The sequence below is a fragment of the Esox lucius genome, chromosome 3 (assembly GCF_011004845.1).
Source record: "Esox lucius isolate fEsoLuc1 chromosome 3, fEsoLuc1.pri, whole genome shotgun sequence".
NCBI classification, from domain to species: Eukaryota; Metazoa; Chordata; class Actinopteri; order Esociformes; family Esocidae; genus Esox; species Esox lucius.
The window spans coordinates 33,347,452-33,372,243 of record NC_047571.1 but is presented as its reverse complement, the minus strand read 5'-3'; the positions used below and the strand labels follow the sequence as shown (position 1 = coordinate 33,372,243).

The 24,792-nt window shown below is 44.9% G+C and overlaps 2 protein-coding genes across 5 annotated transcripts in view; both read right to left on the bottom strand.

The window, feature by feature from the left end:
* epb41l3b (erythrocyte membrane protein band 4.1-like 3b) overlaps window positions 1-6,025 on the bottom strand; it is a 44,940-nt gene extending 38,915 nt beyond the window's left edge. For 2 of the 4 annotated variants that reach the window (XM_034291417.1, XM_034291419.1), the window contains exons 1-2: window positions 4,965-5,658; window positions 1,412-1,519 (exon numbers count right to left, since the gene is read on the bottom strand). The gene's annotated coding sequence lies outside the window, so the exon portion shown is untranslated. Of the gene's footprint in view, window positions 1-1,411; window positions 1,520-4,964; window positions 5,659-5,685 lie in introns of those variants that run through there. The other 2 variants (XM_034291418.1, XM_034291424.1) reach the window with 2 other exon arrangements.
* Window positions 6,026-10,026: 4,001 nt separating this feature from the next.
* Window positions 10,027-23,109, bottom strand: LOC105025363 (transmembrane protein 200A). The gene is made up of 5 exons (XM_020042589.3): window positions 22,671-23,109; window positions 14,892-15,055; window positions 12,729-13,089; window positions 11,843-12,278; window positions 10,027-11,662 (listed from the first exon to the last, which is right to left on the bottom strand). The coding sequence occupies exons 2-5, from the start codon at window positions 15,015-15,017 to the stop codon at window positions 10,837-10,839; spliced, it is 1,749 nt and encodes a 582-aa protein (XP_019898148.3). The 5' UTR covers window positions 15,018-15,055; window positions 22,671-23,109; the 3' UTR covers window positions 10,027-10,836.
* Between the last annotated feature and the right edge of the window lie 1,683 nt (window positions 23,110-24,792).

Below are 24,792 nucleotides of genomic sequence, written 5' to 3'. Positions count from 1 at the left end.
AACAACACAGAACCCTCAGACAAACTGATGTATTCCCACTAGATGGCTTTTAGCTGAACCATGAGCTCATCTAAACCTTGGTGTCATAACAGTGGTACAGTAAATAAGCTGTCAAATGTTTTGTTTTATGCTTAATAATAGAAATACCTGGAAGAACGATACTGCACATGAATGTAATTTAGCAGATTTTATCCAAATTGACTTACAGTGTTATGTGCCTAATTATTATCAAACTGCAAAACGTTGTCGATGGAACAAAGACAATTGAACTATATTTGAGGAGATATTTGCTTGAAATAAGTGAAATAATCTGCCAATGGTACAAGACAAGTTACACTATATTCAAGGCATATTTTCTAAAAACAAGCGTTATAATCTAGATTGTTAAGGAATATATGTAAAATTTAAAGGATGGTAGGGTTTTTAACAAGAAAATAAGATAAATATACCTGATAAGACATTTTTTACAGTGCATTTTTTGTGTTTGGGTGGGCTCACAAAAGAAATCAAACACACAACACAAACTGGTTAAGCTGACTCTTGTATCTCTTATATTTGAACAACAACATGTGAGTAGTTGCTGTCTGTCTCTCGGTCTCTCTGTCTGTCTTTGTACATTCCTGTCTCTCACGTTGATGGAAGACCAGTTGGTGGGTGTAACCTAAGCCCTGCTTAAACCAACGCTGAACTTTGACCCCAACCACTCAATCTCCCCTCTGATAACTGCTTCCACCACTTCAGCTGGTCAGAGATCTGCAGTTATGAGGGCTGCTCTTCAGTCTGGGATAACTAATCTCAAACAGTCAACACAGACGACAATCTGGTCTGCCCCAACATTTATTTATTCAGATAAGTCAAGGAGAACTATGTATGAAATATATAGTGGACTTTTGCACATTTTGTAGTGCTACAATGTGAGCTAAATTTGTTTTGTTCTGTTATTGATCTACAAAGAGTATTAAATAGTATTGATGTTAGGAAAAATGCATTCATTACACAAAAAAAACATATTGCATAAGTTTTCACCCCTTTGCTTTGCTCAAATAAACTGTGGTGAGATCAAATGCATTCAGAAATAACACAATATATTAAATAGTCCATCTGTGTCAAAATCTGGGGACACAGCCCAGGCTCCCGAGTACGGCAGAGAACGTCCAAGCAACCACACCACAATGACCAAACAGCTTTCTAAAACCAATCAGGGAGAAAGTTCAGGCTGTATAAATGTTTTTTCATTCCAGATTGTGACACCAACCGATGTGAAGAAGTCCTTGTGGGGTGAGTAATTCTGTGTGGACAAACACACACCAATAGAACATGCAAGTCAGCAGAATATTAGCGTCACATTCTAGGACTTGTTGCTTCTTTCAAAGAGCTTGAAAACTGGTAGTCAGAAGTACAATGTGCTGACCTGCAACATCCTGCATCCCCACAGTCTGTCACGGGTCAGTTCCAGGACATTAACTCCATAACTGAAGCCATCAGATGGGATCTGTTAGACGTCCTCTCCAACACAGGCCTTTGTCAGCACAAACAAAAAACGCACACTGCACCGCATCATCTCCTGGCTGTACTCTCAACTGTCCCCCGTGTCCCTGACCCCTCTGTCCCCCCTGACCCCTCTGTCCCCCCCGTGTCCCTGACCCCTCTGTCCCCCTGACCCCTCTGTCCCCCCGTGTCCCTGACCCCTCTGTCCCCCCCGTGTCCCTGACCCCTCTGTCCCCCCCGTGTCCCTGACCCCTCTGTCCCCCCCGTGTCCCTGACCCCTCTGTCCCCCCCGTGTCCCTGACCCCTCTGTCCCCCCTGACCCCTCTGTCCCCCCTGACCCCTCTGTCCCCCCTGACCCCTCTGTCCCCCCCGACCCCTCTGTCCCCCCCGTGTCCCTGACCCCTCTGTCCCCCCGTGTCCCTGACCCCTCTGTCCCCCCCGTGTCCCTGACCCCTCTGTCCCCCCGTGTCCCTGACCCCTCTGTCCCCCCCGTGTCCCTCCGTGTCCCTGACCCCTCTGTCCCCCCTGACCCCTCTGTCCCCCCCGTGTCCCTGACCCCTCTGTCCCCCCCGTGTCCCTGACCCCTCTGTCCCCCCTGACCCCTCTGTCCCCCCCGTGTCCCTGACCCCTCTGTCCCTGACCCCTCTGTCCCCCCATGTCCCTGTCCCCCATGTCCCTGTACTGTCCCCTCCACTACATCTCCCCTTCCCCACTATGTCTCCCAATCCTGGTGTCAATAAAAGGCAGATCTGTTATGCCAGCATATTCTGATGGACTGCTTCTATAAATGGTTGACCTTGACCCTGGGGGTGAACCCTTCCTTGACCCTGGGGGTGAACCCTTCCTTGACCCTGGGGGTGAACCTTGGCCTCACAGGTGTTTGTGATATACCTGATGGCTTCATCTCTGTTAGGGAGAAATGCAGACAGACGCCCCTGTCTGAAATAACCCACGACAATGACCTCTGTTCCTCCTTTCCACATTATTTGATAATGGCTGGCACTCAGTAGTGTGGTTGCTCTAGGTGACAGAGCCAACTAAGCTGTATTTGTCAGCATGACAGTTAATGGTGGAGGGCCTTTCAAAACTCATTTCCTTTCCAATCAGTGGAGGGCAGTAAACAAGTGAACTGTTTGGGAGACGTTGTGTTACAGGCCGTCAACCTCTGTGTTACAACGTGACCTCGCAGAGCTACGCCATTATCACATACAGCACATCTTATCTCATGGCATGTGCCTGGTGTCATAAAGAATGGGAGTAATAGAAACCTTTGGAAAGTGTGTGTGTGTGTGTGTGTGTGTGTGTGTGTGTGTGTGTGTGTGTGTGTGTGTGTGTGTGTGTGTGTGGTGGTAGAATATGTAAGGACTCACACATTTCTGTTCTGTGCACGAACAGCATTTCACGACCAAAGCGGGGGAATTCTCAGATTCTTGCCATGGGAGTGGTCTGGCCGAAAGAGCACTTGTAAATCCCAGGATGTAGTGGCCAATCGTCTCTGAGAATTCCCCATCCAATATCCCATGATCCTCTACTCCTCTGCAGCACATTCCTATTCACTCATGTTACTTCTATTGTACAACAACAGGCCCACAAAAGCATTCCTCCCAGGAAAAGAGTTCAGGTTTACTTCTATGTTTTTCTAATGACTAATATGTTTATCAGAGATCATCTGTGTAGAAAAAGATGTGAAAACAAACCAGCTGTTCTACAATGGGTCTTGAGTTTTTAAATAAAACGTTGGTACTGCCGGCTTTGGCAAAACACTCTGAGGTTTTACAGATGCCAATATGTCCTGTAAATGTTATGACAATGAAGTTACCCTTAACATGCGTTTGAGAAACAGGCACCCCAAGTACTTAGGTAGCAGACAGCCAACAACAAAGATATCCACCTTCGCCCACTTCACAGAAGCTTTAAATAGCACCCGGTCCTTGTTCAGACCTGGCGCACTAGACCTCACTACACACCTCCATAAATGCCTAGAGATAACGGTGTTACCAGCCCGGCACCAGGGCTTTACAAGGCACAAAGAATGTCCAGGAGAAGCCCTACGCCGTGCCCTGGAGGAGGCAGACCATATCAGGATCCCACAGCCCATCACTGGTCTGTCCAGACAGATGAAGCCAGTACCATCATCATCATCATCATCATCATCACCACCACCACCACCACCACCACCACCACCACCACCACCACTCCATCACAATACTGGGAGGTTTTGCTAAACTAACTCAAACTTAATGCTCACAAGCTGCCCAGACCACACAGTGTGTGTGTGTGTGTGTGTGTGTGACCAGACCGTACTGGAAGGAACAGCCCAGTGGGAAAGGGAACACTTGACAGAAGGAAGAATGATGGTGATTGGTCAGAATTATGGTGATGACACTTGCCTGTACCAGGACACATACAAAGACACACACAGACCCAAACAGACCCAAACTCCCACCAGGTTGCAGTAATTATCCAATCAAGACATTGGGGATATAAAGGAATTTCCTGAAAGTTCTTGGGATTTTGCAACCTTGAGTGGCCTAGGCCTCAACAGAAAGTCCACGACAGCTGCCAATAAATGAGAGGCCCTGTGGACTTTACCCCACGTTTATCTGTGTCCCAAAGTTTAAGCCTGCAGGGTCCAAAGACATGCCCTGGTGGCAGGGCATTTCTTGCTTCCAAACCCAATGACACAGTCATATTGAAAAAGCAAGGGACAAACAAAAATGTACACACTGCCCCCGTTGACTCAAAACCACATGGCCGTAACTAAATGCCAGGTAAACATTCATGCAAGTGAATATGAAGTCCAGTAATATTAGTCAATGCCAGTTCATTGTCAGAGATAGCAGGACATTAATTGACCTTTCCAAAAACAATCAGGAAACTAATCATGTGAGTTGACTAAATACACTTCCCATTTCTGACCTAGGCTGTTGCGACGAGACTTCCGCTCTTGGTCAGATGAGCGTGAGTGCTTACAGGAGCGTGATCAGCAGATTCAACCAGGGGAAGCACTTAAAGGAGCCATATATGTGCAGAAATTAGTACAATGTGCTGATAGCAGCTTCATGTCCCAATCACAGGCCAGACTACCTCACACACAGCCAACAGTCAGCACCTTCAAATGCTCTGGTCACCAGGTGCCAAACTAAAGTATTGACTTTGTCTGACAACATGGATTAAATGGTGTCTGGTGGTTGAGGCCATCTATTAGCGAGCCACCTGTTATGGCTAGCCTAGGCCCAATTCAACAACGTACCTTTAATTCGATTTCAAACCCAACCGTGTTAACATACCTACGATTTAGACAACTAACAGGTGATGTTTTGCTCCAACCGAGAATAGCTGAAGCGTAAAAGGTTTAACACAACGACAGTGTTCCTGTGTGTGACGGCGGATGGTTAGGTGAAAGAGCACACAGCTTATTCAAGAGACAACTGGATATTTGCCTAACTGAACATGAGGCGGAGACTGGTACTCACCACGTCAGTATCACAAGCGGGCGGGCCCCAGCACGTTCAGAGGAGAAGCCGTTTGGCAGGTTGTCCGGTGTGACAGTTTGATGGGAAGGATGAAACAAAAACCAGTCCGTTAGTACGTTCTAGCCCAACAGTTCCCAAATGTCTTTGCTCACCGCATTACCAACCGAATTTTTCTCGTGAAGTACCCCTTTATTCTGTCACACATTTTACCAGCCTGCCTTTGGTCTCATCTCCCTGTGAATAAGCCAGTACATAGTTCATAGTACCCCTGGTAGGAAACTATTGTTCCACTCTTACATCAAAATGTGGATGATGTACATCGTCTGTAAAAGGATTCGCTGTGACAGAAACAAAACCCCAGAATCCGTATTCTAGAAACCTGTAGTCATTGTGAAACTAGTACACATACAAACAGAAAACAGAAAGTGTTTTATATCGTAATTTCTCTTTCGTTGTCTGTCTCTTTTTTCAAATAAGAAAACGTAAATACTTTTTTTTTTAAAAAAGGTTCATTTTATTTTAAATGTTGAGTATTTGAAATGTGCAGTTTCGTAACTTTTTTCTAAAGATTTTAATAATCTACAACATACTTAGGCAAGCGAATTTACCACTGGATTCAAATCAATCTGAGATCTTTTTCAAACCGCATGCGTTACTTAAATGTACTATCCCATCAAACAAAAATAACATTATTCCAAACTATAATAATAGCCTACTATACCTGACTCGACTCCTCGGGAAATCCACACAACCCTGTCACAACGCCAAAACGGTTTCAAATGAGTCTTTCCAACAGCGCGTGGGGCTGTACCGCAAAACAAATTGACAGGAAGACTTTTTCACCTGTAGACTTCCACGGACTTTCAGCAAAGCAGAACTTGCAGTAGGCGGTCACTACTACCGAAGATAATGGATAATAAAGAACTCCCATTCAGACAGTTAATCATTAAGGGGGGAAATTACTTCCGCTCTGCTGAACGGGGTTGGATCTACATAGCTCTTTGCCTGAAGAAAAAAACAGAGAACGGGATGTCTTGTTTTCTGTTCCGTCTCGGCTTCATCAACCAGAGAGCACTGGGGCTGCGCTATTCCTCTTGGTTTCCATGAGGAACTTGGGCTGGCCCTCCCTCGTACAGCGAAAGGCGGGAGGATTGCGCCGAGCGCCCTGTTCAAATCGAACATTGCTTCTCTGCGTCAAAGTCGTTCGGTCAGTGTGTCAACAAAGTAGCACTTCGTCCCGGAACATACACCTGTTTTCCATGAAGTTTGTAGGAATTTGTTTTGACTGGAAGGCACATACATATTTTGTCTAGCGACCGGGACTGTTCATGAAACTCTGAGGCTACAATTTAGGAAGTCCTATTATCTGTTCCACCGGCTGAAAGTCTATTTATTCTGGAAGATCTCCCTTTCAAATGTAATTAGTACATCGTGATATGTGGAAACTTCGTGATATCACATGCTTAAGTGATTGCTTTTGCTTAATCCCTGGGCGAACTAGTTTAAACAATCAAATATAGTGATTATTTCATGGAGAAAACCAACGTTTTCAGCTCCACGCATTCATCCGATCAATTCACCTCCATGAGCTAGCTAAGCTCCCTAAATGCGACCCTATGCCAAAACACAGTGAGCGTGTATTGGAACTTGTCAGAAAAAGCAACACATGTTTTACCACTAGATGGCAATGTCTGACTGATGTAGAAACCATTCTGCCTCACCAAATGTGGGGGTAAATAAATACTTTTTGTAATCGTAAGCAAAGCACTAACACACCAACACATATCTACTGATTTTATTAGATTTTGTTAGATCTTCAATAGATCCCACTTTAATTAGTCAGTTGTTGCAACAGTCATGACCAGAACTTAGCTAGCCCATTACAAATATATTCTGCCTGAGATACTGTTTCTTTCAGCTATCAACATAATAACAATATTTAGAAACGGTCTAAACTAAAACCATATTTTGTGGCAGTTTAATCTATGGTGCTGTTACGACTGGAAGATGGAACATCGTCTGTCATTCTGCTGTTATCTTTTGGTTTATCTTCCACATACATTGCTACGAAGAGGAAACTTTAAAATCTACTCCTAGAATCCATAAGACAAAGAATATCTAACATGTTCTACTCAAAAATATTGCTGTTGCTACAGTTAAAAAACAGAATAGTTTATATTAGTTTGCTTGTGTGGCTCTACTCATGTTGTTGACTTTAAAGTCTCACAGGTCTCCACGACATTCTCCCCCAAAAACACAATGTAAAATACAGACCGGTGACAAATTAAAGGAAAACCTAACATAAAGCCACCAGAACAGCTTTAATGTGTCTTGTCATAGATTCTGCAAGTCTCTGCAACTCTACTGGAGGGATGGAACATTGTTCTTCCAAAAGACATTCCATCATTTGGTGTTTTGATGATGTTGGTGTAGAGGGCTGTCTAACATGTCGGCCCAAAATCTCTATAGGTGTTGACTTGGGTTTAGTTCTGGTGGCTGCGAAGGCCACAGCATATGATTCACATCATTTTCATACTCATCAAACCATTCACTGGCCCCTTGTGTCCTGTGGATGAGGGCACTGTCATCCTTTCCTCTTGCCATCATCTGAAATCAAGGTCAAGCTCAGCATTTTTCATTGATGCCACAGAGCGTGATGGGAGATGAATTGCCTTATTGTATCATGCAGTACACCTGTATGGAAACATCTGTATTCGTTATGTTCCTCCACTCATTTATTCAAGTTTTTTACCTGTTTGTGTGTGTATATACAGCTCCGGGAAAAATTAAGAGACCTCTGCACCTTTTTCTTTCCTTTCCAAAGAAGTTGAAAGGGAAGGTTTTGAGGGAGGAACAGAAGCATTCAATTTGCAGTGGTCTCCTAATTATAACCCCTCTGTTCCTCACTCAAAAGAGATGTATATATATATATATATATATATATATATATATATATATATATATATATATATATATATATATATATATATATATATATATACACACACACACATATATATATATACTGTATTTCACAAAAGTGAGTACACCCCTCAAATTTTTGTAAATATTTCACTGAAGAAATGACACTTTGCTACAATGTAAAGTAGTGAGTGCACAGCTTGTATAACAGTGTAAATTTGCTGTCCCCTCAAAATAACTCAACACACAGCCATTAATGTCTAAACCGCTGGCAACAAAAGTGAGTACACCCCTAAGTGAAAATGTCCAAATTGGGCCCTATTAGCCATTTTCCCTCCCTGGTGTCATGTGACTCGTTAGTGTTACAAGGTCTCAGGTGTGAATGGGGAGCAGGTGTGTTCAATTTGGTGTTTTCGCTCTCACACTCCCACATATTGGTCACTGGAAGTTCAACATGGCACCTCTTGACAAAGAACTCTCTGAGGATCTGAAAAAAAGAATATGAAGATTGCCAAGACCCTGAAACTGAGCTGCAGCACGGTGGCCAAGACCATACGGCGGTTTAACAGGACAGGTTCCACTCAGAACATGCCTCGACATGGTCGACCAAAGAAGTTGAGTGCACATGCTCATTGTCATATCCAGAGGTTATCTTTGGGAAATAGACGTATGAGTGCTGCCAGCATTGCTGCAGAGGTTGAATGGGTGGGGGGTCAGCCTGTCAGTGCTCAGACCATACGCCGCACACTGCATCAAGTTGGTCTGCATGGCTGTCGTCCCAGAAGGAAGCTTCTTCTAAAGATGATGCACAAGAAAGCCCACAAACAGTTTGCTGAAGACAAGCAGACTAAGGACATGGATTACTGGAACCATGTCCTGTGGTCTGATGAGACCAAGATCAACTTATTTGGTTCAGATGGTTTCAAGCGTGTGTGGGGGCAACCAGGTGAGGAGTACAAAGACAATTGTGTCTTGCCTACAGTCAAGCATGGTGGTGGGAGTGTCATGGTCTGGGGCTCCATGAGTGCTGCTGGCACTGGGGAGCTACACTTCATTGAGGGAACCATGAATGCCAACATGTACTGTGACATACTGAAGCAGAGCATGATCCCCTTCCATCAGAGACTGGGCCACAGGGCAGTATTCCAACATGATAACGACCCCAAACACACCTCCAAGACCACCACTGCCTTGCTAAAGACGCTGAGGGTAAAGGTGATGGACTGGCCAAACATGTCTCCAGACCTAAACCCTATTGAGCATCTGTGGGGCATCCTCAAATGGAAGGTGGAGGAGCGCAAGGTCTTTAACATCCACCAGCTCCGTGATGTCGTCATGGAGGAGTGGAAGAGGACTCCAGTGGCAAACTTTGAAGCTCTGGTAAAATCCAAGCCCAAGAGGGTTAAGGCAGTGCTGGAAAATGATGGTGGCCACACAAAATAATGACACTTTGGGCCCAATTTGGACATTTTCACTTAGGATGGTACTCAGTTTTTAGACATTAATGGCTGTGTCTTGTGTTATTTTGAGGGGACAGCAAATTTGCACTGTTATACAAGCTGTACACTCACTACTTTACATTGTAACAAAGTGTCATTTCTTCAGTGTTGTCACATGAAAAGATATAACCAAATATTTATAAAAATGTGAGGGGTGTACTGTATATACTGTATATATACAGATATACTGTATATATATACCTGTATATATATATATATATATATATATAGATATATATACACACACACATATATCTATATATATATATACACATATATCTATCTATACACATATATATACAACTCCAGAAAAAATTAAGAGACAACTGCACCTTTTTCTTTCCAAAAAAGTTGAAAAGGAAGGTTTTGAGTGAGAAACAGAAGGGTTACAATTAAGAGACCACTGCAAATTGAACTATTTTGTTCCTCACTCAAAACCTTCCTTTTCAACTTTTTTGGAAAGGAACGAAAAAGTGCAGTTGTCTCTTATTTTATTCTGGAGCTATATATATATATATATATATATATTTATATATATATATATATATATATATATATATATATATATATATATATATAGGTATATATGCACACATTTATATATAGGTATATATGCACACATATGTATATAGGTATATATATAACCAGTCAAAAGTTTGGACACACCTACTCATTGAGGTTTATTTATTTATTTGGTCTATTTTCCACATTGTCGAACTTTGAAATGACATTTATGTAATCATGCAGCGACCAACACTTTGTGAAACAAATCTAAATACATTTCACATTGCATGTTTTTACAAATAGCCACCCTTTGCCCTCTTGGCATTCTCTTAAACAGTTCCTCTTAACCGTCAGCACGCTACGCCAGTGGCTCAGCTTATGTGGGAACTCCATCAAGACTGTTGGAAAGGCAGGTGAATACCTCATGACACTGGTTGAGAGAATGCCAAGAGTGTATAAAGTTGTCATCGAGGCAATGGATAGTTACTTGGAAGGATCTGAAATATAAGTGTATTTTGATCCGTTAAACATTTCTTTTGATTACTAGGTTATTCCATGTGTTACTTCCTAGTTTTGATGTCTTCACTATTATTCTACAGTATATGACATCAAAACTAAAGAAATAACCTTGAGCGAGTGGGTGTGTCCTAACTTTTGACTGGTCCACCCCTTCGGCTGTGTAGATCCTGCTACATGCTGTTATCCCAAACAGATGGGAAAGATTACGTACAGTCTCCAATGATGAAATGATGAGTCAGTTAATCTGTTGAGGAGGTCTCTCCCATCTTTCTCTACATCTCTCCTTTTCCCTCTCTCACTCTCTCTCTCTCTCTCTCTCCCTCTCCCTCTCTCTCTCTCTCTCTCTCTCTCTCTCTCTTTATCCCGGATATCAGATTATCCTGAAACCTACGTTGGAAATCCATTGGAAATAATTGTCTGTCTTCTGATTAAGAACAACTCCGGGTGACTATCGCCACCTTCCCTTCCCCGACTCCATCACCTCCCCCTTGAGTGGACAGGTCCACCTCTTTTTCCCCTTCCTGGTGGGAGTCAGGCGAGCAGGAGTTTGCAAGGTCTTGTGCCTCGAAGGACTCCCCGTCTGTGGTCTCCAGTTTCAGGTACCCCTTACTGTTCGACCGATCCAGACGCGGACAGCTCAACCTCCGGGCCCCGCCCCCTTGACGACAGGCGGCCAATGAGAGGCTGCATCGTCGCATCAGCTGCGGCTGAACGCCACCCTCTTGGTTGTTCAAGGAGCTGAGGGACAGTCGGGATCCCGTGTCCGCTGTCTCCCGGGAAACCGGGGAGATGGGAGACAGCGGGCTAAGGCTCTGTTCCTGCTCTGCCCTTGGGGGTTTAATTGTGGTCGGACTCTCATCCTCCTGGGGGGTCGACAAGACCAAGGTCATCCGCGAGGCGTCCTTCAACGAACACTTTCTAGGGAGGCCCTTTTCGTTTGTGTTAAAACCTGGACTGTAGGCTTGTTGAGGGTTCAACAAAGCTCTCCTGGAAGGATGCGTGTGTCTGATGTTCAGAGCCTGACTGGATCCCGGAACCAACTGCTCCCCGATCGCGTCCTCGCTGAAGTCCTGGACTCGGATGATCTCGTCATCGGAGCAGCAGTCGGTGTCCTCCCCCAGGACCTGTACCCCCTCATCTCGCACTTCACAGTTGTTCAGCTTGATGACAGGGAGAGTGAAGGCGTTGACAGAAGACGTCACGATGGAGGCGGTACCCTCCCATTCCCTGGGGTAGGACGACTGCTCCGAACACCTGATTGGATGGGATTGGGATTAGAAAAAGCCCACACTGAAAGAGGCAAATTATTTTGCTGCGTTGACAATGTAGCAATGTTTGACCATATTATGACTGGTCTAGATTACATTCTGTTTTGTTTTTGTGCCTGTACATAAGTGTGTGGTCTTCAGCCAAGAGCATATAGTCCTGTGGTACCTGCGCTTCTGATCTCTGTAGATGCTGTACACTGTGTCTGTGAACGTCTGGTTACCCCTGGACCAGCCCTGCTGCCTGGCCGCCATCGATGATCGTCTGGCCTGCTGCGGCCCCTGGTTGCTGGGTGCGGTCGCGGAGGACTGAGTGCCCCGATTTAGCGTCCCGCCTGAGCTGAGGTCCCCGCCACCTCTGCATTGGGCGTAGCTCACCGAACCGTTAATCGGCGTGGGGTTCTTTGTCCGTTTGCTGTGGAGGTCGATGACAGTGGAGTAGATGTCTCGGAGGTTGATCACTTTGGTCTTCTGGTCCCGGTTCTCGTGCAATACGGCGTTAGCGCAGATGAAGAGGAAGATGCCAATCCCCATCACCAAGGGGCCGAAAACCTTCAGGTTGTCTGAGTACAGGTATCTGTCTAGGAACTCAGAGACAAATCCAACTGCACGACACCCAAGGGGGGGGCAGTTGACAGGGTTGGGGTGGGAAAAATTGATATCTGAAAGTTTTCACTATCTTCTTCAATGATTATGTTTTCACTGATAATAATGATGGTAATAATTGAAATAATAATACACTGAGTTTACATGAAGTGACAACTTTTAATTCGTTGTGTATTCCTTCCTTGCGTATCTCTCGAAAAAACTATCTGAAATCCTACCTCTTAAAAAAGCATATCAAATAAGATCAGTGTCAGTCTTATCCCCCCAAATAAATAAATAAAAGATAACTTCATTATTGAGAGCAAACGACAGTATGCCAGCCATATGTGGTGGTCTCACCTATCCTGAGATGAATGCGACTGTCAGTCGCTCTGGATACGAGCGTCTGCCGAACAACCCAAATGTAAATGTAAAATGTAACACCAGTGGATCATGAACATCCTAATCACCTGAGGTAGGAGTTGAAGGGGGAGGGGCAGACACCGAGACACTTCTATTGACAGGCACAGATGAGCTTCCATTGACAGCGACGCCGGTCTGCTTCGCCAAGCCCCCGGCGGCGCGGTCCACTGTGTCGTTGTGGGTCTTGGAGCTGCTCCAGTTCGCTGACATCCGGGGACTCTTGGAGTAGCTCATCCGGCCGTTCCCCCTCCTCTCCGCGCCCGGGGACACCCTGGTTGCGTACCCCTGGCTGTGTCCTTCGTGGGGCCAGTACCCCAGGACTGCCATGGCGATGCCCACCATGAGCACCCCCAGGCCCAGCGCGGCCACCAGGCCAGAAGGGGAGAGCAGGCTGAGTTTTCCTTTTACCTGGAAGGACAGAGACCAGGTGAAGACCTTTTACCTGGAAGGACAGAGACCAGGTGAAGACCTTTTACCTGGAAGGACAGAGACCAGGTGAAGACCGGGTTGGGTTTAATGAATGCAAACGTATTAAATTAACTTCCACACTGCTCTCTGATAGCGGCGTGAGGAGGAAGACAGGACCCAATTATATTAAACATTAATTTCATAGGCAGACAGGACTTCAGGAATGTCTTTTAAATGTATGCATATTTTTTTCCACAATTAAAAGACAGACCTATTCTTTGCTGCAAAGGAATCCAATCTTAAACTTTTAGTGCCTTTACTAAATCAGTAAAAGTGTTGTTAACAACTCTAGCCAAATACCAAGCCATTTACAGAAGGGAACTTAGTTTGAGAGGAACTGCAATTCTTGCATGTCAGATGGCTACAAATGCAATGACAATAGAAGGAGTAGCGGAAAACAGTATCATCAGCATTATATATGGTTCCCATTTTTCAGTTTAAAATTACAGCATGAACAACAGAGGACCCAAGATCAAAACCTGGGATACCCCTGTACGCAACTCAAGAAATTCAGATTTGTATCAGTCATTGGATCCTTGTTTAAATACAGGTGTTGTGGCAGAGATACAGGTGTTCTGGTAGAGATATGGGTGTTGTGGTAGAGATACAGGTGTTCTGGTAGAGATATGGGTGTTGTGGTAGAGATACAGGTGTTCTGGTAGAGATACGGGTGTTGTGGAAGAGATTCAGGTGTTGTGGTAGAGATACTGGTGTTCTGGTAGAGATACTGGTGTTCTGGTAGAGATACAGGTGTTCTGGTAGAGATACTGGTGTTCTGGTAGAGATACAGGTGTTCTGGTAGAGATACGGGTGTTCTGGTAGAGATACGGGTGTTGTGGTAGAGTCATGGTGTGGACTCTCCTTTCATGACACGCCGCTCATCATCCAGGGGACCTCCCCGGGACAGCAAGTCCACAGAGACCTGAGGTGCACCTGTGCCCATTCCCAGATCTGCACCGCCACAAGGTGGAGGGGCAGAGACCTGACCCCGCCCTGCCTGTTTACGTAAGCAACCGCCGTGCGGTGGTCCGACCACACCAACACGTCCCAACCCTGCAGGGTCGGTTACTTAACACCGGGACCCGGGCCGACACTTTGCCCGTGGGAACCCAGACTGCGTGGGTCTCTCCAGAACGCTAGGTCTGACTCCAGAGAGCTCGGGACCTGGACCCACCGCCGCCGCTGATGAACCGGATCCAACCGGAGACGCGTGAACCAGCGTTGAAGACCCTGCATGTGCCAGACATCAAGCCCAGCAGCGACATGACCGTGTACAGCGACACCGTGCTCAGCGGTCGGACGTGGGCCAGTGGCGTCTCTCCGCGCCTCGGACACCCGAGTCCTCATAGACACTGTGGATAACTGGAGCCCCAGGAACACCGCCAGCTGACTGGGCCGAGGCGCTCTCTTTTTCCAGTTCACCGCAAACCCCAGGCGAGTGAGCTGAGTCACCAACCAGAACGTGTGAACCCGGGCCTGTTCCGCTGAGTGCGCCAGAACCCAAAAGGTCGTCTAAGTAGGCCAGGACTCTGACCCCTGGACACCTCAGTGGTGAAAATGCGTATTAACAGGTATTAGATTACCAACATTTCGCCCCATTTGGCTTTTAACATATTCAACTTTTGAAAAAGTGTCGGGTCAAAGCTAACGGCCTGTAAATGGAGGAAAGGAGCCAGTTGGAATGCAGACAGACAGAACAGTACAATAAAACAGAGCATTCTGGGTACCAGAATACTACCTACCACTACAATGTCGTTCTTCTTTCTCCTCTTGGCTAGTTTCCTCCTTCTCTTGTTCTCTGCGTGGTTCTTAGAGCGCTGTGAATCCTGCCGCCGGTTCATACGCAGGAGCCCCCCTGTGGCAATCATTCTGACTATTTGATTAGACGCCCGACTTGTCAGTTAACCTGGGAGGGGGAGGGATGAACACAAAGGTGAGTTAAAGTTGATGTTAAAACTGACATCATGCTAACTATGATTACCAGTTCTAGTCTTAAATTAGGGATCACTCTTTCACAATGAATACTAGATATGACATTAAAACAGCAACAAAATCTAATCCAGCATTTATTGTTTGTAGACAAATTTCAGAATCACGTTTGATATATAAATAGACACCTACATTTTAAAATGAAAATTGTATTTGAAATTACATTTTTCATTTTGGATACATGACTCTTGAATCATTTTGGATACACACGTAACTCCTGACTCCTTTTGGATAAATGTATAACTCCTGAATCCTGTTAAATAGGTACATAACTCCTAGATTATTTGGAATAATTTACTCCTGAATCCTGTTAAATAGATACATAACTCCTAGATTATTTGGAACAGATGACTCCTGAATCCTGTTAAATAGATACATAACTCCTAGATTATTTGGAATAGATGACTCCTGAATCCTGTTGGATAAATAACCAAGAGATATAGGAAACAAACTGGAACATTCATTTGATTTCTTGAGGCAGGTAATTATAATTTTGCTCATGTTAAACAAATCCAACAGATAAAACATTTTGACAGTCCTTCTGGCAATTATTCGAAATGTCAGACTGCTAGTCCTGTTCTTGGTAGAGATCTGGCTCCATGAATATGGAAATACGAACATTTCCACACAACCACCTGGTGAGCCCACTAATGCTGCTCTCACTCCCTGTCTCACTGCCTGTCTCACTGACTGTCTCACTGTCTGTCTCACTGTCTGTCTCAGTGCCTGTCTCACTGTTTGTCCCGCTGTCTGTCTCAGCACTTGTCTCACTGTCTGCCCCACTGTCTGTCTCAGCACTTGTCTCACTGTCTGTCTCAGCGCCTGTCTCACTGTGTCTCAGTGCCTATCTTACTCCCTGTCTGACTGCCTGTCTCACTGGTTGTATCGGCACCTCTCTCACTGCATGTTTCACACCCTGTCTCACTCAATCATGCCATACTTCAATCACTTAGAATTTCTTATGCTTTCTTTATTTCTCTCTCTCTTCCTGTCTCAATCTCACGTTCTCTTCCTCTTGTCATTATCAAAATAGTTTCTCTTTTACTGAGGGATTTGTATTACCTGGCCTCACTGTCCGGCACAACCAGAAGAGGACTGGTCACCCCTCTGAGCCTGGGTCCTCTCTAGGTTTCTTCCTAAAATTCGATCTTCTTAGGGAGTTTTTCCTAGCCACTGAAATTCAACACTACTGTTGTTTGCTCCTTGGGGTTTAAGGCCGGGTGTCTCTGTAAAGCACTTTGTGACAACTGCTGTTGTAAAAAGGGCTTCATAAATACATTTGATTGATTGATTGATTGATTGATTGATTGATTGACTGTCCGATATATTAGTTCAGAATTAAAGTTGGAATGGGACAGCCTTTAAAAGCCCACCTATGTTGTTGATTTAAAAATAGTGATGTAATAAAAATAGTAATAGAAAAAATAGTTTTCACATTGCTTTCGATAAAAACCCAATCTGCATTCAAAAAATCGAGTGAATGAATTCCATCATATATTTGATGTAAAGGGGGCTGTATGCTTCCGGACAACTTTGTCGACAACATCTCTGAGCGCCACAGATTACGTCTTTTATCGGGCGCTCGTTGCACCCCTCTGACACCGAACATAATGCCCAGGCTGTGAGGGAACGGCATCCTGGGGACTCGTGCACCCAGGGGAAACCCGGCCTGACGGGAGAGTGGGGCAGGGATAACTCATATCACCTGTTGTAAATTAACAGTTTTATTGTCTATTCCCTATTTAAAACACCTTCGGATTGGGAATCCAGGAGCTTTAATGTTTTGTCAAGCGAAAACAGGTTAGTGCTGATGTGACGCCCAGCGAGAACATTGGAACCATCTTTGGTTTTGTCTTCCCCATAACCGCGGTTTGATACGGTCTAGGACTGGGTTGCTTTGTTCTCCTTTTATGCCTGTTTTGCTCATTCTCTGGATTACTCTTGGGTTTTTCAACGAAAAGACAAATAAAGCCACCACGTCTTGTAATATATTGCTGGAACTTCACACGTCTCCAGAGTCTTGATTTCAGCCTCCCCGGTTTTGTGATTGATGGAATATCCAACCCGTAACACTAGAACTCCCTCTGTCTCGCTTCCTCTTTTACTCACTCTACCTCCCTCTCTTTCTTCTCACTATACCTCTCCCCTTTTGTCTCCCCCTTTCTCTCTGTCTGTCTGTATCTATTCCTCTCCTTATTCCTCTCTGCCTCCCACTCTCTCTCCTTCCTCCTACTCTCTCTCCTTCCTACTCTGTCTCCTTCCTACACTCTCTCCTTCCTACTCTGACTCCTTCCTACTCTGTCTCCTTCCTACTCTGTCTCCTTCCTACTCTCTCTCCTTCCTACTCTCTCTCCTTCCTACTCTCTCTCCTTCCTACTTTGTCTGTTCAACACTCTTTCTCCCTTGCCTTCCATGGCTTTAAATGATGAACTCTGACTCCTGAACCATATAACTACTCATGTACAGCCTCCATTTGTGTTATTAACAAGTCATCATTAACAAACACAAACACAAACTAAACGTCACTGAACTGAATGAGCTCTGAGGTCACCGATAACCTTTCAATGGCATGTCCCAAATGGTGCCCCCATTTCCCACAGGGGCCCTAGTCAACAGCGATGCCATATAAAGGGAATCTGACAACGCATTTGGGATGGGGGCTCAGTGACTGCTGATGTCTACTGTGGATGGGTTTATCTTCAAGGAGGGTTTCCATGTCCCTGTGTGGGTCCTCTAAGTCTCTGGGTCTCAGTACAGCTGTTTGGGTCCTCTAAGTCTCTGGGTCTCAGTATAGCTGTGTGGGTCCTCTAAGTCTCTGGGTCTCAGTACAGCTGTGTGGGTCCTCTAAGTCTCTGGGTCTCAGTACAGCTGTGTGGGTCCTCTAAGTCTCTGGGTCTCAGTACAGCTGTTTGGGTCCTCTAAGTCTCTGGGTCTCAGTACAGCTGTGTGGGTCCTCTAAGTCTCTGGGTCTCAGTACAGCTGTGGGGATCTTCTAAGTCTCTGGGTCTCAGTACAGCTGTGGGGATCTTCTAAGTCTCTGGGTCTCAGTACAGCTGTGTGGGTCCTCTAAGTCTCTGGGTCTCAGTACAACTGTTTGTGTCCTCTAAGTCTCTGGGTCTCAGTTCAGCTGTGTGGGTCCTCCAAGTCTCTGGGTCTCAGTTCAGCTGTGTGGGTCCTCCAAGTCTCTGGGTCTCAGTTCAGCTGTGTGGGTCCTCCAAGTCTCTGGGTCTCAGTTCAGCTGTGTGGGTCCTCCAAGTCTCTGGGTCTCAGTTCAGCTGTGTGGGTCCTCCAAGTCTCTGGGTCTCAGTTCAGCTGTGTGGGTCCTCCAAGTCTCTGGGTCTCAGTTCAGCTGTGTGGGTCCTCCAAGTCTCTGGGTCTCAGTACAGCCTCGTCAAGTCGTGATCTGCCTCGTTATGTTATGATCTGCCTCTTCATGTCATGTTCTGCCTCATCATGTCATAATATGCCTCGTCATGTCGTGTTCTGCCTCGTCATGTTGTGATCCACCTTCGTCATGTCGTGATCTGCCTCGTCATGTCGTGATCTGCCTCGTAATGTCGTGATCTGCCTCTTAATGTCGTGATCTGCCTCGTCATGTCGTAATCTGCCTCGTTATGTCGTGATCTGCCCCTTCATGACGTAATCTGCCTCGTCATGTTGTGATCCACCTTCGTCATGTCGTAATCTGCCTCGTCATGTCGTGTTCTGCCTCGTCATGTCGTGTTCTGCCTCGTCATGTCGTGTTCTGCCTCGTCATGACGTGATCTAGTGACTCCTTAGGGTCGGTGGTTGACAAACTCAACTAGGCACATGCATGGGGGTCCCTCAGACTCAACAAGGGTGTTTCTTACCCATGGGAGCACGCATCCTGTCCGCGTGACACGGGTTGTGTTTCTGCTCGACACATGTCACTCGGGCACATGGGCATGTGGAAGTTGATGGGCGAATGTCCAGTCCACTCCTGGCATATATCCAGGGAGCCCTTTTCTGTCGTTTCTGCCAAGTCTGTCCACGACCCTGAACTCAGTTGTGGATGTATAGCTGAGGAATGTGTTCGCTCAACAGGCGTGATGGCGCTAAACGCTTCCAGGTTGAGTGAGCAGAATGATAAGAATTTGACCGATTGGCCAGAAGTGCCAGGAGGAATCATCTGTCCATCCCCACACATCCCACACTTCATGTGGAAATCATGACCCCGTGAGGGGGAGAGAGGGAGAGAGAGGGGGAGGGGTAGGGAGGGAGGGAGGGAGAGAGGTAGGGAGAGAGAGCACAGAGAAGAAACCGGAGACTGAGACAGAGAGAGAAACAAAGAAAGATGGAGAGAGTGGGAAAACAGATGCAGAGAAACTAATTGAGGGTTGGCCCCAGACTGCTTTCCTAGGTGTTTAATTAGACTAATCACTCCTCATTATCTATGTTCTGGGGCTCAAATTCATTAATAACTTAATACACTAATTATTATTCACTGCCACAATCTGGGCGACTTTTTCAAATAACGATTAGAATATTTAATTTGATGTGATTTTAACTGTGAGTCATATAAATGATTGAAAGAGGTCTGGCTGTTAACAAGACTATGACCACAGAGGAGGAAAGACAGTGGAAGGATAGAACATGGTGATTTAAATTACTGCCTCTCAATACAGCTGAATCACAGCAGCCAGGAGTTGGGATTGATGGTGGGCTGATCTATGCTGTGATGATGTACGCTGTGTTGATCTATGTCGTTGGTCTACGGTGCTTATCTACGCTGTGTTGATCTATGTTGTGATGATCTATGCTGTGTTGATCTATGTTGTGATGATCTATGCTGTGTTGATCTATGTCATTGATCTACGGTGATTATCTACGCTGTGTTGATCTATGCTGTGATGATCTATGCTGTGATGATCTACGCTGTGTTGATCTATGTCGTTGATCTACGGTGATTATCTACTCTGTGTCGATCTATGTTGTGATGATCTACGCTGTGTTGATCTATGTCATTGATCTACGGTGATTATCTACGCTGTGTTGATCTATGTCGTTGATGATCTACGTACGTCGTGCTATGCTCATCTGCCCTTCACTTATCCTTTCTTCACTCATCCCTTCTTTACTCATCCCTCCTTCATTCATATCACCTTCATTAATCTGTCCTTCAGTGCATTTCCTCTCTCTGTAAGACTATTTAGAAACAGGGACAGTAGGGTTGTACAATAGTGGAAATAACTGACATTGCGATACGTTGTTGATATGTTTTGTTGATATTTTGGGCTCCGTTGTCCTGCTGGACCACAAGTCTGTTGTTGCTGTATAATATTCCACTTGTGACTGCTCTTTTTCAACTTATCCCTTGCATGTTTTTGGGCAACATCATCCTGTCTGTAGCCGAATTATTTCCATGTAATTGACGATGCATTTCTTTTTGCAACCAAATTCTCAATTTCGGTCTTTTTTGTCTGTTACTCGCTCATCATTTCATCACGCGCAAGCAGAGCCTGCATGTCAACGAAGTGCAGCAATGAACCGTGTTTAAAATAATAATAATAAACTGCGTATCCCATATCCCATAAATCAGTGTAAATAACCTTATATCAGACAGATAGAATGCTAGTTTTCCATTTGAAAACAATAAATATTGTAGACTGATACTGTAAATGTTTACCGTACTAAATCAGACGTTCTGCGATGTGACTATTGCGGATGCGTACATCGTAACGTCGATGCTGAAACGACGTATCGTGCCGTCCCTGAGGGGACAGTGAGGACCATATACAAACTACCCGGAGCGTTGACTAGTACGTAGAAAGATGATACTAGATCGGTAGAAGGAGGAGCCTGCATTTAGTCTCCACTCTCTGGAGAATACACAAGTCACCCTGCTCTGGTGGGAGAACCAGTGGGAGGCAGATCCCCGGGTGGACGTGGGGGTTAAGACACACAGAGAGAGAGAGGGGAGGCGGAGAGGGGGAGGCAGAGAGAGGGAGGCAGAGAGAGGGAGACAGAGAGATGGAGACAGAGAGAAAGACAAACAGACAGACAGAAAGTGTGATTTTTTGGGTCTCTGTGTACCTTTAATGTCCACGTTTACCTCTGTCTTGTGCTACAACCAGATCATGGCGCTGGCTGCTAGGTGCATTAAAGGGGAATCTCCCTAATTTGCTCCCCTCTTGTGGAGGTTGGCTGAATTACAGCAACAGCACTTTCAAACTAACTCTCCACTACGCTCCGCAAGTTTAACGCTGACTTTTTGTCCGCACCCTTACAGTGTGTTTATTGTGTTTAAATTGCTTTTGATGGCACAATGACTCCCTTCACTAGTCAGGGCTGTTCTCTCGCTTCAACAGAAACTGAGTGAATGTTTTGAATTTTAGCAACCAGGAAATAACTGGGGATTTTTATGTCTCTTACTGGCATTGGTAATTGGAGGAGCCATGATTGTGTCTTTGTGAGGCTGATGGAAGAGAGGGATCGTGAGGGATCGTGAGGTTCCATTATTACTACAAATATACTATGGTCATTTTCTTTTATTACAACGCAACAAGATATTAAAACATAACATTTAAAACAAATTTAACAAAATGAACCATATGAACATGATGCAGAGCGTAATCTGCTCATTTATGTCCTCCTGGAACGCACCCAGAAAACTGGACAGTGGTTATCCACCGTGCTGATTTGTGCTCGAAAACGCCATAACGGCACGTCATTTAACAAAGTCAACACAGTTGTTGAAATGCTATTTTGTGAATGTGTAGGTAGCCTGTTCCTCGATGGAGTCAGGTAGAGACCAAAGCAAACCTCCGTTTCTGAGGGATGAGAGTTAAAATACTTTTATGGTGACATATGCATTAATTATTGATCGTTGCTAAAACCAAGGGACTGTGTTTCTTCCGCTAGCGTAATTCGTTTTGACAGTTGGCCTGGAGTAGCGGTGATGGTTGGATTCTGTGATAAGATAAAGTCCAGGCCTGACCTCCCTAGACATTCGCCGGGAATACTCACTAAAACACATACTGTACTCCAGGCTCCACTTGAGTTGCAATCACACAATTATCCCAGAGTAGAACTCATGTGCGCGCTGAAATAACGCGCTGAAGTGACTTGTCAAGACCAAGGCAAATTGGCTAGACGTGTACCTCAGACGTCAAATGTCTAATTAAGTCTTCTCCATCTTATTGTACTACTGCCAAAACCCGTCCACCCACTTGATAAGGGCATTGCCCTATTCCACGCACACCGATTACTACAGCCAAAGGTCTTCCCTGTCCGTAGGGACAGAGCACCGACCTCATGACAAACATATCAAGCTGAATTAACCTTGCACCGTTTTTTAAATAACTTCAAACATGATTCTTTTTATATAATGCTTTCGGGTTCAAAGAAAAACACCAATCCAAAACAAATGCTAATCATTTTCGCCCGCGTAGTCTGTTTTAAGTGTGAATAATTGCATTGCCGCCAAAAGGTAAATGTGCTATACATCTCCGACAGTTTAACATGCAATATGTCAAGTCAAACAACATAAATCCTGACAACTGACGTCTTACCAGAAGATGTTACGGGCAGCGCATCCTCCAAAGCGCGCATCACGTCTGAACCTGTCTGTGTGTGAACCTCCAGTCTCCGTGTTCCCTGCTTTCTCCTTAGTGCGCCTCTGGGGAATCATAGGCGCGAATAGTGAGTGATCCTCAACTGGAAAGCGCGTCGCATTATAACAGAATGGGCGGAGCAAACGGCTGCGTTTACATTCGACCATGACAGAGGACAGTCATGTTCAAAACACTGTTTTCTGAAAAGCTCCAGAGCCGGATTGAGTGATGAGTGATGACAAAGATACAGAAAAGATGGAGAGATGAGAGAAAGAAAAATATAGAACGAAAGAGAGGATAGAAGATCTATTGGACATGAAATCCATTAATAACAAAGTCTGCCGTTGATCCTCCAGAGGTAAAACTCTGATGTTGTGACCCAGAAAAGTGTTTTGTTTACAGCATATGGAGGGAGAGAGGAGTGAAAGAGATGAGAAGAACGGAGGGGCAGGGGAGAGGACAGGAGAGGAGAGGAGGGGCTGAGAAGAGAACGGGAGAGGGGGCGGAGAAGAGAGGAGTGAAAGAGAGCACCAGTTTGCACAATATTGTTAATTTTAAAGGGCTTTATATCCCTAATCGCAGAGGATTAGTTTGACTGGGGAGGTCAGATAATATAATTACTTGCACGAGCACAATTCACCACATCATTAATGTTAATCCTGTCCAAATCTGCCATGTCGGTCATCAAAAGAATCCTGGTGTTTCCAGTCACACCCAAGGTCCTCTGATAGCATTCGTCCTTGGAGAATATAAAGTCCTTGTGTTTTCACTGACATTTCAGAGTTTGTCAGTAGACAATTTGATGGTTGGCAGTTTAAGAGAACATGCTTAGAAAACTAGGCTTAAAACAAAGCAGAGCTGTTTAACCTACATTTTGATGGTAGCCTGATGGGTGCAACTCCGGCCCGGTCATACATTTACGACGGAGCTTTGATTCATTTTGAACATTAAAAACAAAAAAGTTATGTTAAATAGAATCAAATTTTTAATGCAAAAAGTAAGCCCATTGTATCTTCGTGGTTGATAGTTCAATATTCCCCTGAGGGAGATTTTATTCCTGTAGTCCAGCACACTGGGTTGCCAATTAATCAGCAAACGTACAAGTTAAAGCCGATCAGAACTTCAGAAAGGGACGGAGTCTGTTTTCACGCCTATGCAATATACAATAGAAAGAGCGTAGGCTACTTGGCACTAAACTCAGTACCGAGTCGCCATAAAGGTATGCCTATCACAAGCTTTTGCTCATCAACACGTGGCTTTTGACATAGCTTGTTTCGTCGTGCGTTGAAAGACGAGATATATTTTGTCATGATGTTCGCTGTCTAATAAGAGGTGCTGTGTCAAGAGAATAGCGTATTTACACGAGATAGAACGGTAGGCCTGGTAGCTTTTCTCTACTGATGCCTCTGCCAAAACTTCAGTCCAATGTGATGCCTATATTGTCAAACACTTACAAAAGACAGAAAATAACATAATAAAATTAGTGTTCAGTGCTGGTCTGCTGAGACACGTCGTCTACAAGATGACTCCAATGTTTACATGAAATCAACAGAGTGACGTAGACAGAAAGGAAAGTAGTTGGAATTTAATGAGGGTAAAATATCAAGTACAAATGGGTTCCTTCACGCATAACTATCGGGGTTGCAGGAGGTGCGGTTGTACCCGGGCCTGTGGTGGGTGGGGGCCCGTGCAATATTTTGTATTTTTATTTTACATCATGTGTTTCTATTCTGTTACCACAATCAGAAGTAGGCTACATCTGCGACAGGATCGGCTTCGCATGTGTATATATCGCTATATTTAAAGATGCACTACATTGCCCCCATGCAATACCTTGAATTACAGAAAAATACTTCGGAAGATTACTATTGTGTTCGTTTTCCAAAACGGTTTTAGGAACAGTAATCCCACATAGAAAAAGCCTGTTCCCTGTGTAAATAACCTTTTTCAAATCTAGGCCTGTATGAATATAACTAGTAGTTGTATAGCTCCGGCCAACAGGAAGGGCATGCATAGAATCTTTCACAGTGAATGCTTTTTCTAATAGCTAACATGTCGCGCTAATTTATTCTACATTTCG

What these genes read in the sequence shown, in the direction of transcription:
- LOC105025363 (XM_020042589.3), bottom strand. Translation starts at nt 15,017, where the DNA reads ATGATTGCCACAGGGGGGCTCCTGCGTATGAACCGGCGGCAGGATTCA. An exon ending in CCCTTCAACTCCTACCTCAG is followed by an intron (nt 12,279 to 12,728) that starts GTGATTAGGATG and finishes GGTGTCGTGCAG; the next exon opens with TTGGATTTGTCTCTGAGTTC. An exon ending in TACAGAGATCAGAAGCGCAG is followed by an intron (nt 11,663 to 11,842) that starts GTACCACAGGAC and finishes CCATCCAATCAG; the next exon opens with GTGTTCGGAGCAGTCGTCCT.